Genomic DNA, 14,415 nt, shown 5'->3' with positions numbered 1-14,415 from the left:
TAGTATGTGTGAGGCACTGGGTTTTTGATTTTTCAGCACCGCATATAAAATAAAATAAATTAAATAAAGGTCCATCAACAACTAAAGAAATATATATTTATAGTGTCATTCTCCACTTTCCATTCTCTATTCAACAGGTATTTAATAATAAAAATCACTTCTGATATGAGTAGCATGTTAGAACCAATAGAAATTGAAAGGTATAAAACTTCTGACACTTTCTCAAAGAATTTATTTTCTAATATTGGTCATAGTAAAAATTTAACTCTGTCTGACATTATATTTAACTCCTAATATCTATTATTTCTCACCACTGTATTAGAATGGTATTATTGTGACAATTTTATAAAGAAATTGAACCACTGGAATTTTAAGTAAAAAGTCCAAGGCCACACAGCAAATAAAGGCCAAAATTGCACATGCTAGGCAAGTTGTCTACCACTGAGCTACATCCTAAGCCCAAAACTTCTGCTCTTAAGCTCTACTTTAGACCATAAGAGTATGACGTCTGTGTCTCTGCAGATGCACAAGTTTATGTTAATTAAAGATGAGAATCTTATATTTAGTTTGCATTCTTCTTAACCTCTGAAATACTATTTATCTATCTTATGGGCTTTCTTACTCAGAAATATTTATTTTCTGGAATTTTATTATCAGACAGTAACATACCAAATTTTGTGTCAGTATTTGTAAGATTTCTGTGTACTTTATAAGGTAAAAATATATAGTTTTATCCTATATATTGTGAGCTCAACAGTCCTTTTCTATTTGCCTCCCTTATGAAGATCAAATGGATAACTGAAATGAAGCTTTTTGCTATCCCAACTTGGGAGGCTGAGATAGGAGGATCTTGAGTTCAAAGCCAGACTCGGCAATTTATCGAGGTGCTAAGCAACTCAGTGAGACCCTGTTGGCCAAAGTTGCTTAGGCCCTCCCAAGCTGCTGGGATTACAGGCGTATGCCACCACACCTGGCAAATTGAGCAATTTCAAAGTGGATATTGTAATTCAGAAAACAATGAGAATCATCATTTTAATGCTGTAATTTCATAACATGTTAAAAAAAGCATTGCAAGACTATGAGTATACCTCAATTCCAGCACCTCAGAGACTAAAGCAAGAAAACCACAAGCTCAAGGCCAGGGTCAGCAACTTTGGCAAGACTCTGCCTCAAACTAAAAAAAAGGGCTGGTAAAGTGCTCTGGATTCAATGGTTCAATTCCCAGTATAGTCAGAGAGGCACAGAGGAAGAGGAAGAGAGAGAGAGGTGGAAGTAGGAAGAGAAGAGATGAAGGAGAGGGAGAGAAAGAAAAAAATTAATGTATTCAGCCAACAAATTTTTATTGAGTGATTATTATGTGCCAATTACAATTTTAGTGATTGAAAATATAAGAGTGAACAACATGAAGTTTTTCTTGTTCTTGTGGTACTTATACTCTAGTCTATGAAGGATTTCCATACCTTTATCTTAATCACTGTAAGAGTTTTTGTTAATATTCTCAATTTTGTATCCACTTATCATTTTCATTGCAAATAAAGTTTTTACCATAATGTTTTATGTAACTTTTTAATTAAGATTTAAAAACATGTTTTTAAAAGGTAGCATTTATATCAGGGTATGGAGGTATACATCCATAATCTCAGCTGCTTAGGAGGCTGAGGCAGGAAGTTCAAGCCCAGCCTTGGCAACTTAGCATGACCGTGTCTCAAAATAAAATTAAAACAGGTCAGGGATGCAGCTTCATGGTAGAGCATCTCTGGATTCAATTTCCAGTTACTCCTCCCCCTACACATACACCCCAGACACAAAGGCAGCATTTGTTCCACTAAAGAATAGAAGATATGCCGAGCATGGTAGTACAAGCCTGAAATCTCAGCAGCTTGGAAGACTGAGACAGGATGATCATAAATTCATGGCCACCTTCAGCCATTTAGCAAGGTCCTAAGCAATTGTTGGGACCTTGTCAAAAAATAAAGAACAAAAATGGCTGAGTGTGTAGCTCAGAGGTAAATTGCCCCTGGGTTAAACATCCAGTACAAAAAAAAAAAAAAATAGAAGAATAGAAGATATAACTAAATAATTATGGTTCTGTCCATGGGTACAGATACAGGAACAGTTGAGTACAGTACTGACTGGCAAAAGATAAGAAATCAAACTGTTATCTGATACATAAAAAAATGAACAAGAAGGCATTGACCAGGTTAACACAAGAGGAACGTGTAGGCATTTTAGAAGTTATAAAGAGAGTTACAAGGGGATGTGACTGTAAGACATACTCATAAATCAGTGACTAGTCTGATATTTCAGCATATGTGGAAGAGTGAGTGCAGTGATAGTAAATGAATAAAAAATGTGAGTTGAATAGTATCTAGGCTGTGGTGGGACTGAAGAATTTGATCATTTGTTTCTTGGAATGTTATGATTGGTTAGAAATAACTACAAACATCAAGGCCTGCTTTTGTCAACAGTTGTAGAGATAAGTAGCATGATTTGATGAAAAGAGATTTAATATTATTGGATATGGTTTTTTGCTTTGTTTTGTTTTGCAGTGCTAAGGATCGAAACTCCCATGGTAGGCATGTTCTACCACTGAGCTATACTTCCAGGCCTGTGAATATGCGTTCATAATCTGTCTCTTCCACTTACTAGTTGTATCCCCTTGAGGAAGACAACCTCTCTGAGCCTTACTATCCCTTTTGTAAGATAAGAATACCTTTTAATATTGTGAGAATTACATGACATGAGGAAAATAATTAGTGAGATGAAGAAAAATGAAAGTTACTAGCAGAGATTATAAATTGTCAGAGCACTGCGAAAGTCTGGAGCATTTCTCCCAGAACATGTCAGGAAGGAGAAAATTTAACAGATGAAAAAGTAAATAACTACAATTTAGAGGAAACCACTCCAGCATCATTGGTAACCCCTTCATGTATCACTGTCCAGGTGTTCTGTAGTTTTTGAGGGCATTTAAGGAAAAAACTAACAAAATCCTGCTCATTTCAAGAGCCAATAGAAGGCCCCTGCTTTAAAGTGTGAATAACTAAAAGATAGATGCTTCCACATCATAGGATTAAATTTGAATCAGTTCAATTGCAATATTTTGAATAGTTTTGCAGAAGTACACATTTTAAAGATGTTTCTTTGTCTGTTTTAGAGAGTGCAGCTTCATGAGGGAAGACCCAAACAAAAAAGGCATCGTTGCAGAAACCCCAATAAACTTGATGTTAATACTCTGACTGGAGAAGAACGCGTTCAGCTGATTAACAGAAGAAATGCCAGAAAGGTATTTATGTATTTGTGGTTAATCTTTAACATTGATTTAAATATGTAGGACTTCTCTTAGAACACCAATTCATTATGCATTATTTTGTAACAAAACCTGGAAATGGATTTAATTTAGCAGATTTGTGGGGGATAATAATTTTATATAACTTAAATTTAAGTTCTATATCAATGACTGAGCTATTAAATTAAATAAGCAAGCTGCTCAACATGTCTGTATCTAAGCAGTGCCGTTGCATGTGGCTGTTCCCTACACAAGGACACTACACCTAAGGCATTGGTTCACCTCACGAGGCAATTTTGCTCCTTCATGGCACATTTGGCAGAATCTGGAGGCTTTACTAGGGATTGAACCCAGAGGCTCTTAACCACTGAGCCACATTCCCAGATCCCCAGATCTCCAACCCTTTTTTATATTTTATTTACAGACAGGGTGTTTCTGAGTTGCATAGGGCCTCGCTAAGTTGCTGAGTCTGGCTTTGCAATCCTCCTGCTTCAGCCTCCTGAGCCACTGGGATTATAGGTGTATACCACTTCATCCAGCTGCAGACATTTTTTATAACCATGAATGAGCAGAGTGGTGAGCAGGAGAGAGGGTACTACTTGAGTCTAGTTGAGTAGAAGTCAGTTAACCCAGATGCTGCTAATCTTTCTGTGGGACTTAGGACAACCCCACAATACCAATCCAAAATGTCTATAGTGCAAAGGTTGAAAAAATCTGATCTAAGGAAGAGACACATGGACAGATGTGTCTTTACTTTATAAAGTAAATGATACAAGATTTCTGACACCCTTTTATAAATGTAGCTTTGACATACTTTTTATTCTGATAAGTAAGTGATAAACTAAGAAAGAAAACATGGTCTAAGAGTAAGAACACCAACTTTCTAGTATTGTTCTATACACCAACTCTTTAAAATTAATGCCAGTTTTTCTCCAGTTTTGGAGTTCATTCAGCTTTTGTTAGTATTTTACAGTAATAACATAGATGTGTTAGAGAAAGAATAAGGTGAATATTTAGTAGCATTTAATCATGCACTTGCATATATTTGTGACAAATCTTTGCTATAATTGAATTTGTCTTAACTTTTTTTTCTTCTTGTGTCTTAGCCAATTTTAAGATGAAACAAGTGTTACTTGTAGGTTTAGTAATAAACATTTAAATTTTATTTTTAATTGTTGTAGCTTCATGTGGCTCCTGTTCATTTTCCTTAATTTGTAAAGTTCTTTATTGTCTTGAGCCTGTGAGGTATAGGCTTTGCTTGATAAATTACTGAGGAAAAGAATCTTTTTACTAAATCCCCAAGAGGACTTCCAATTTAAATTGAGGCTTAATGAACATTAATGAAAAAAAAATGCAAAATAAATTGCACAGACTAAGAATATAAGGATGCTAGATAAGGACACTTATAGGTAATATAGCTGACTACATTAAATCCTGTCTATATCCTATCAAGGCATAGTATGTACACATGTGTTAGGGATGTTACTCAGTGGAAAAGCACTTGCCTATCATGCACAAGGCCCCGAGTTTCATCCCCAGAACCACAAAAAAAGAGAAAAGAAAAAGAGATATAGTATATATTAACTGAAAAGGGTATGGAAAAGGAATTAAGAAGTATCTGTAGAATACAAAGGGACATTAAATTGGTAGGTTCAAATCATTTATCCAAATGTAATTTTTATGTTTTTTTTTTTTTTTTTTTTTTTTGTAGTGCTAGGGATCAAACTTAGGGCTTCATGCATGCCAGACAAATGCTATACCACTGAGCCACATCTTAAGCCCCCAAATATAATATTAATTTAAGTCTCAAAATACTTGGTCTCAGGGCTGGGGATATGGCTCAAGTGGTAGCGTACTCACCTGGATTCGATCCTCAAAAACACATAAAAATAAAATAAAGATATTGTGTCCACCTAAAACTAAAAAATAAATATTTAAAAAAATACTTGGTCTCAATGTTAGGCTAATTATTATATGTATTGTTTTTTATCTTTTCAAATTTACTTATGACTTTTCACAAAAGATATATATCATTTCATGCTCTTAGTGTTAATTTATATCATAAGTAAATAAGAGTATAGGTTTTTGAGATCTCAGTTTGAATTCTATCATTAACATTACTACCTGGCTTTAGACAAATTATATAACTTTTCCTTCATTAGGAAAATATAAATAATACTTTGCCAAAAGGAAGTTGTAAGAACTAAAATATATATAAAGTCCTTAGCATAATATTGTCATATAATAATAATTTTTATTATATGCTGGATAGTATTCTAATACACTTGAATGAAGTCCAGGTATGGTGGTGCATGCCTATAATCCCAGTGACTCAGGAGGCTGAGGCAGGAGGATTAAAGTTCAATGCCAGCCTCAGAGACTTAGTGAGGCCCTCAGCAACTTGGCAAAACTCTGCTTCAAAACTGAAAATAAAAAAGGCTAGAGATGTAGCTCAGTGATTGAATTCCTCTTGGTTAACTCCTCAGTACTGGGGTCAGAGGAGAGCCATAAGGGAAGTCTTATTGTTATCCTCATTTCTCAAATGAGGAAACTGAGGCTCAAGAGATTTACTGATTTGTTCAAGTTCCTATAACTGTTAAGTCTGACTAGCGGCTATAATCTTATCCAGGTGGTACTACCCAACCAGCACAGTAAATGATAGTTCTTCATTTTCCTATTCTAGTTATTCCACTTAAAACATTTAAAATTTACATGATCACACATTTATATAGTATATCAATAATCCATATGGTTTGTTGTAGTCCTTTTAAATATAAAGATTGTTGAAGATGGCTAAAAATATATATATATTTCAAAGAAATAAACTCTGTACAGTACCAAATGAAAATAATATAAAAGAAATAGTTTTATATTCAATAATGTGCTAAGTATCTAATAATCTGTTTTTCATTTACAGGTTGGAGGTGCATTTGCTCCCCCTTTGAAAGACTTATGTAGATTCCTGAAAGAAAATTCAGAATATGGAGTAGCTCCTGAATGGGGAGATGTTGTTAAGCAATCTGTGAGTATTTCACAAATGCTAACTCCTCTAATGAGTTAGATGCCATTTAATTGTTATTATGTTAATTATATAGTCATATAATATATTTAATTATATAATTAAAAGTGTACACACACAGTGTTTGTTTGTTTAGGTAATGGGGCTTGAACCCAGGAGCTCTGTGCCACTGAGCCACATCCCAAGTCTCACTAAGTTGCTGAGAGACTGGCCTTGAACTTGCAAGCCTCCTGTCTCGGCCTTTTAAGTCGCTGGGTTTACATGCATGCACCACTACACCCAGCCATTTAATGATATCTTAGACTTTCAATTAAGAATTAATAAAATATTCTATAAACATGTAATGAGGGGTTGGGGCTATGGCTCAGTGGTAGAGCACTTGCCTAGCATATGCGAGGCACTGGGTTCAATTCTCACCACCAATATAAATAAATAAATAAAGATCCATCAACATCTTAAAAAATATATATATATTTAAAAAATCAAAAAACATGTGATGATAATTTTTTTTTTTTTTTTGAGTACTGGGGATTAAATGCAGGGGTGTCATACCACTGAACTACATCCCTAGTCCTTTTCTTTTTAATATTTTAGTTGTAAATGAGCACAATACCTTTATTTTATTTATTTTTATATGGTTCTGAGGATCGAACCCAGTGACTCACGTGTATTAGCCAAGCGCTCTTACCACTGAGCTACAACCCCAGCCCCCCAGCCCTTTTTATTTTTTATTTTGAGCCAGTGTTGCCAAGTTGCCCAGTGTCACCTTAAAGTTGTGATCTTTCTGCCTCAGCCTCCTAATATTAGTTCATATTTGTTATTTTTCACAACATGTTGCAAATTTCCCAGATATTTACTGTTAGAATGCAGAACCAAGCTGGGTACAATGATACATATCTTTAATTCCAGCTAATGGGGAAGTAGAGGCAGAAGAATCACAAGTTTGCAGCCAGCCTGTGCAGCTTAACAAGACCCTCTCTCAAAATTTTAAAACTATAAAAAGGCTCAGTGGTATAGAGTGCTTACCTAGCAGGTGTGAAGTCCTGGGTTTAGTCCCCACTATTACAAAATTATTTTTTAAAAGAAAAGAATCCATAACCAATATATAATGGTTTGTTTTTATTTTAAGCACTGTTTGAACAATTTTATTAAAATAATAGTCGGATACATGGGCAAAGAAATATATATAATGATACTTGCCAGATAGAGTAGTACAAACCCATAATCCCAGGGACTCGGTAGTCTGAGACTTGAGTATTGCATGTTTGAGGCAACTTATTGAGAGCCTAAAAATAAAAAGGGATGCGGATGTAGCTCAGCGGTAGAGTGCCCTTGGGTTCAATCCACATTACACATATACACACACACACAAATACACAAATAAAATATTCATCATGGTATAATAGTTTTTAAAGAATTGGGAATAAACTTGTGGTCCATCCAAATATTGGAAAACTATGCAACTTATTTAAAAATTGTATCTTAGAAGAACATCTGATGACGAGAGAAATCATTCACAGTATATTAAATGATAATAGTTAACATCTTGGAGTAGTAAAGCTTCCAAACCATTTGGTAAATGGCAATGAAATAATAGTTATTATTTCTACAGGTCTATAGGTGTCCAATTGAAAAGGGAAGCCTATAAATCTAAGTACAATTAGATTTTTATTTTTTATCTTAGAAGGGGAGCTGGGGAGAATTGTAGAATGTGTCGTTAAGTGCAAAAGGTAATGAGAAATGCATCCTGAAATGTTAGCAGTAGTTATCTCTGAATGTGATGTTATTAATGATATTTTTTCTTTGTATTTATTGTCATGATTCTGTAGTGAATCCTAATGTAAAAAGAAAACAATAAATTGGTCTAGCTATGGATATAACTCCAGAAATAGAATGTTTGCCTGGTATGTTCAAGGTCCTGCATTCAGTACCCAGGACCAAATGAATGAATAAGTTTATCAATTCAAAACAAAATTAATGAATATTCCTGTCTTACACAGTGGTGTATACCTGTGATTCCAGCTACTTGGGATAAGATGGAGGATGGCAAGGTCAAGGCTAGTCTCGAAATCTTAGCGAGACCCTGTCTCACATAAAAAATAAAAATAAAAAAGGCTCATTGGTAAACCACCCCTAGGTTAATCCCCATTATCACAAAAGGAAAAAAAAATTAGTCCCATTAGTTTTTCCTTAAACCCTACTATTTAGAGCTACACTGTTGCAGATGGTATCCACTATGCTTATGTGGCTATTGTTGAGCACTTGAAATTTGGCTGGTGTTTTGTTTTGTTTTGTTCTGTTTGGTACCAGGAATTGAACCGAAGGGTACCTAACCTCTGAGCTACTCCCAGCCCTTTTTATTTTTTATTATGAAACAGGGTCTTGCTAAATATCTTAGTTGCTGGGGCTGGCTTTGAACTTGCTAGCCTCCTGCCTCAGGCGCCACCACGCCTGCTGGTTTTGGTTTTGAAAACTTCATTCAGAAAAAAAGAATGTAAAATACCTTAAGTTTTACAGATTACATATGGAAGTGATAATATTTTGGTTATGTTTTAAATAGACTATCTTAAAGTTAATATCACAGATTTCAATTTTGCCATTAGTAGTGTGTCAACTAGAAAATTTTAAATTACATATATGGCTTGCATTATATTTCCGTTAGACAGTGCTGGTACAGTAGTTCTAAACTAAAACTTCTAAGACTTGTGTGTCCCAGAAAATCATGGAAGAATTTATGTGAAAGCAACATAGATTCTCCATTGTTCTGCATTTGATGATTCCCAATGTACAGGTTCTACTGCTGTCTTGGTCCAAGTGATCTTTCCTCCTTTTGACTACCTTTTTCAGCTTCATTCTTATCTTCCTTATTACAAGGTAACTGTCAATGAAATTTATATGATACATCTCACTTTAACTTACTTCCCTTATCCTTATTGTTCTTTTAGATTACAAGGGGGCCACTCCTTTGGTCTTCTAAAACAAGTGGTAATGGGAAATATGTAAGGGTTATGAAAGTATCTGTGAAAAAGTTTCTTTGGATCAAATTGTTTTCTGTTCTACAAACTTCATGCCTTACAGTAGGGAAGAAACTAAAGGCATCTTTCTGTTCTCTTTTTCTATGATAAACTCAGAAGTGAAAGAGCTGTTTCAATCCATAATTTATAATAGAAAAAAAATAGATTATCTCTTCTATAATTGATTTTTTCATGTCAATACAGAATAAGTATAAATCATTATTTTAATAGGCTACTTATAGAGGCTAATTGCTATTGATTTTATTTTCATATAGCTATTATTAACAAATTGTTATTGAATTATTAATGAATACATATTTCCTCCAGGGGTTTCTTCCAGAAAGTATGTATGAACGTATTCTCACTGGTCCAGTGGTGAGAGAGGAAGTAAGCAGGCGAGGGAGACGCCCTAAAAGTGGAATTGCAAAGGCCACAGCAGCAACAGCTGCAAATGCCACCAATGTTTCAGGCAATCCTTTGTTAACGAATGGATTACTTCCAGGTGTGGATCTCACAACTCTTCAGGCCTTACAACAAAATCTACAGAACTTGCAATCACTGCAAGTAACTGCAGGGCTAATGGGAATGCCTGCTGGCCTTTCTTCTGGAGGAGAAGCTAAAAACATGGCTGCTATGTTCCCCATGCTGCTATCAGGAATGGCGGGATTACCAAATCTGTTGGGCATGGGAGGACTCCTTACAAAGCCTGCAGATTCTGGGGCAGAAGAGAAAAAGGGAAATGACTCTAAGGAGCAAGAAGGAAAAAAAGAAAGGACAGAGAGCCAAAGTTCAGACAATGGTGGAGAAAACTCTGTGTCAAGTTCTCCTTCAACTTCCTCAACTGCTGCATTAAATACAGCTGCAGCTGCCAACCCGTTAGCTCTTAATCCACTATTGCTATCTAATATACTTTATCCAGGGATGCTTCTCACTCCAGGCCTTAATCTTCATATTCCAACTTTGTCCCAGTCCAATACTTTTGATGTACAGAAAAGCAAAAACAGTGACTTAGGCTCATCTAAGTCTGTAGAAGTAAAGGAAGAAGATTCCAGAGTTAAAGATCAGGAAGACAAACGGGGAACTGAACCAAGTCCTCTCAATGAAAACAGCACAGATGATGGTTCAGAGAAAGCTGATGCTTCATCTGGATCTGATAGTACATCATCATCATCCGAGGATTCAGATTCTAGTAATGAAGACTGATTCCCAGACTCTGCACTTAAATTATGAACTAATTTTGAGTTTTTTCTTTAATTTTAATTGTAAATATCCCAGTGTTGAGTGCATCAATAACTTACTGACCGAACATTTCAGTTATTTGTTTAGAAGTGCAAACTGCTTTCAGAGACGTTTTGCATGTAATATTTCTTAAGATTCATAAGTTTCTGAACTCGTATGTACTATCAAATACATAAACGTATAAAATTACAACAAAAGGCATTATAATTTTGTTGGGGGTTAATTTTATGAAAATTATGCTCAATAAGAGTTGTATATTTAATATATTTGCAGTGAACACAGAATACTTTATGCATATTACTGATTTAATTTGAATATAGTTTTACAGCCTCCTTGACACCTATAATTTACAGATCAAAACTCAGCAATAATTTGGGCAGCTAATGAATGTCATGAAAGCTGTAGAATCTACATCACCATCCATTGCTTTAATTACATGAAAATGCTCTAGTGTTGTGATGCACTGCTGATGTTTCCAATTCAGGTACAAGTATGTTTAAAGAAGAAATAAGTTTCCCAATCAGCCAATTTAACTGGCTACCTGTTACCTCAGCTGAGTTAGTTTAGGAAGTTTACATTCGTTTCTAATTCTGTACTTGTTTTCAGGGGTTTTTTAAACACATCCTATATATCATGTTAATCTGACAAGGAATATGACTTGCTTTTTGCTGAGCTTAACTTGGAAATCAGTAAAATAAGTCATAAAATAATCCTGTGTCATGTGATTTTGGCACCCTATAGATATAGATTTAACTTTTCAAAGTTTGGCCTCCTATTAGAAATAATTATGTCTCAGATGAGTAATGTCTGTTTCCAGGGTTCAGAAAAAGCAGACTCATGAAATGCCACTGAAAAGAACTTTCAACACAGCATACTTCATGTAAAAGAAAATGTTTGTTTGCTTTATTTGTGTAGATTTCTTTTTGTGTTTTATGTCATGGAAATATTCCAAAATAGCAGATAATAGTGGTAAAGTAATAATGCAGATAGCCTAAGTTCATTTTGAGTTTGTAGGTGTAAGCAGACTAAATATTGCCCAGAATCAGTGTTGGGTTATCAGTTTATATTAAATATACTGAGCTGCCCATTTTGCAAGCGCACTTTGAATAATCTCAAAAAGATGTACAAGTTATACCTATGAACCACAAAAATGAAGCCCAAGGCTTTTGTTCAATTTCTTAGAATCCTTTACCATGTAAAATTTGTTTGATATTTAATTTGTGATTCAATTTCTCCTACTAAAGCTGCTATTATTCTGACAAGGTAGAGGTCCAGGTTCACCTTCATATACATTGAAAACAATTAGAACTGAATTGAACATAAAAATATTTACATCCTAAGGAGAGAGAAATGTTTGCATTTTTCTGGTACCCAAATAAGTCAGTAATAAAGTTTGTAAGGGTATAAATAAAGGGAAGGGGAGTACCCCAGTTCTCTCCTACAGAAAAAAAAAAAAAAAAACTTACTATTTTGATAGAACTGTTGTTTTGTCATGAAGTAAGCAATTGCATTAGGTTTTCCAAGACCTTTACCAGTAAATTATGTTTCTGTATGTAAAATAACTAACCCCTTATTAGAGAGACAGTGTTATATGTATTTACAAAATTATATAAGTTCCATTGGGATTATATTGATTTTTGTATTTTCCCAAAATAGTTCTTTGAATTGATAGTCCTTTATGCAATGTCTTAGCAATAGTCACTCTTATGCCCATCCAGGAGAAGTGGGTAGTAACTCTTCATCATGGAAATGCTATATTACATATTTAGTATCTTCCCTTTGCAGTATTGCACTTTTGTTTAACTAGAATACACCTTTGAGATAGCCAAAGTTTTTCAAACACAATTAACTTAGTTTGCCAGTGGAGTATTTCAACACCATCCATATTTCCCTTCCCTCCTCTAGTTCTACCCACATGATCTTTATTCCTTTCTTTCCCCAGATTAAAAAAAGGAACAAATCCCTAGATCTTGTCAACTAAAACCTAATTTATATCAAATCTATGAGATAAAGTATTTTCCTAATTATGGTCAAATGAATTTGATTAACATCTTAGTGATTCTCTTTGTATGTAATAAGGCAATTACAGTTTTCACAGCATTAAAGCTAATGTTAACTTTAACATTCTCTTGGGTTTCAGGACATTTCTATGTAATATTGATTGGGGGGGGGGGGGAGTTGTCCAGCTATCAGCTAAGGAAAAAAAACACATGCAAATATGATTGTGTTAAGTTAAGGGTTATAAGGAAAAAATCAGTAGAATTACATAATACTAAAGTTGCAGTTGAAAGGATATCCAAGTATGTGTTGGTAGTTACTAAAGAAGTATAGCTGGTATTGCCTTGTATTTATAGCCCTTGTTTCAGGTTTCATGATTCAAGTCTTAGTCCAAGTTTTCTTTTGGACATTTGCAATATTTACCAGTTGTGTTTTGTGTAGTCTGAATTTGCTTTCTGTAGTTGAGCAAAAGTCTTAAAAAGTCATTTGTAATTTATTAAATTACTTTCTATGATGTTCTATAGAGCAAATGGAAGTTTAATTATTTTTTATTAAACATATTCTTTGACTACCCATGATGTCAGTCTCTGTACATGACAGTACTTTTTAAACTGAGTTTGATATGATTTATCTTATTCCAGTTATGAAAGAAATCATATTATGAAAGGAAGTTATACTTTAGAGGAATTTTTAAGAGACAGAAATTTGCTATAACTATATCCCCAACAGCATCATAAATGTTTCCAGTTTTTCATTTTGATTTAATTGTTGGCCCAGTGATACTGATGTTTGCAAGAAAAAGTGAAACCTTCTTTTTTAGAACTTAAGTTTTCTACCCTTGGATCTTTAGAAATTCCAGAAAGACTCCAAGAGAAACTTTTAATTTTTTTACTAGTATTATTATTTCTTATTTTTTATTTTGAGACAGTGTCTCACTAAGTTGCTGAGGCCAGCCTTGAACTTGTGATCCTCCTGCGTCAGAAAAAGCACAAAAATTCAGAAAAGCACAGAACTCTCAAGTAGCTAGGATTAGTGCACTACCTCACCCAGCTGCAATGTGAGTTTTAATACATGCTATTGGTTCCTACAGATAACATTTATTTATGTACTCAAAAATGAACACTGGATTTAAATGTGCTTTTTTTTTTTTTTTTAATATTCATCCCTATTAGGTTAATTCCTTGAACTGAAAATACTTCCTCTTTATTTTTTTCTTAATTCCAGGGATTGAACCTAGGGCCGCTTAACCACAGAGCCACAACCCCAACCCTTTATATTTTTTTAAATTTTGAGACAGGGTCGTGCTAAATTGCTAAGGTTGACTTTGAACTTCCAATCCTCCTGCCTCAGCCTCCTGAGCCTCTGGGATTATAGGCATGCACCACTACTTCCTCTATTTTCATGGATTTTGCTATGCTGCCAAGTTTATGGTAAAGGTATTAGTAGTAATTTTTACTATCATTAGCAGCATACATTTTGCCCTTACTAATACTGTGAATTTTTTTTAATATTCTTTGCCAAACAATAGGCATAAATAATTTTAATTTTTAAAATAGTATTCTTTTTCTTAGTTAAAATGATATAAATAGATAATTTTTTTTGTTTATATATTAGCTATTATTTTAATAAGAATGAAGTTGCTGGGCGAGGTGGCACACACCTGTAATCCCAGTGGCTTGGAAGGCTAAGACAAGAAAATCGAAAATTCAAAGCCAGACTCAGCAAAAAGCAAGGTGCTAGGCAACTCAGTGAGACCTTTCTCTAAATAAAATACAATAGAGCTGGGGATGTGGCTCAGTGGTTGAGTACCCCTGAGTTCAATCCCCAGTACCACAAAGGAAAAAAAAAAAAAAAAAAAA

The 14,415-nt window shown here is 34.4% G+C and overlaps 1 protein-coding gene across 17 annotated transcripts in view; it reads left to right on the top strand.

The window, feature by feature from the left end:
* Chd9 (chromodomain helicase DNA binding protein 9) overlaps positions 1 to 13,127 on the top strand; it is a 251,656-nt gene extending 238,529 nt beyond the window's left edge. For all 17 annotated transcript variants that reach the window (XM_048792193.1, XM_048792190.1, XM_048792188.1 and 14 more), the window contains 3 exons: positions 3,155 to 3,283; positions 6,204 to 6,308; positions 9,647 to 13,127. In XM_048792193.1, the coding sequence (XP_048648150.1) occupies positions 3,155 to 3,283; positions 6,204 to 6,308; positions 9,647 to 10,522 (1,110 nt within the window). In that variant the 3' untranslated portion in view covers positions 10,523 to 13,127. The remainder of the gene's footprint in view (positions 1 to 3,154; positions 3,284 to 6,203; positions 6,309 to 9,646) is intronic.
* The last annotated feature ends 1,288 nt before the right edge of the window (positions 13,128 to 14,415 follow it).

Source organism: Marmota marmota, unplaced genomic scaffold (genome assembly GCF_001458135.2).
Source record: "Marmota marmota marmota unplaced genomic scaffold, marMar, whole genome shotgun sequence".
Classification (NCBI taxonomy): domain Eukaryota; kingdom Metazoa; phylum Chordata; class Mammalia; order Rodentia; family Sciuridae; genus Marmota; species Marmota marmota.
Note: the sequence above shows the minus strand (reverse complement) of the source record. Positions and strands in the feature narration are given on the sequence as shown.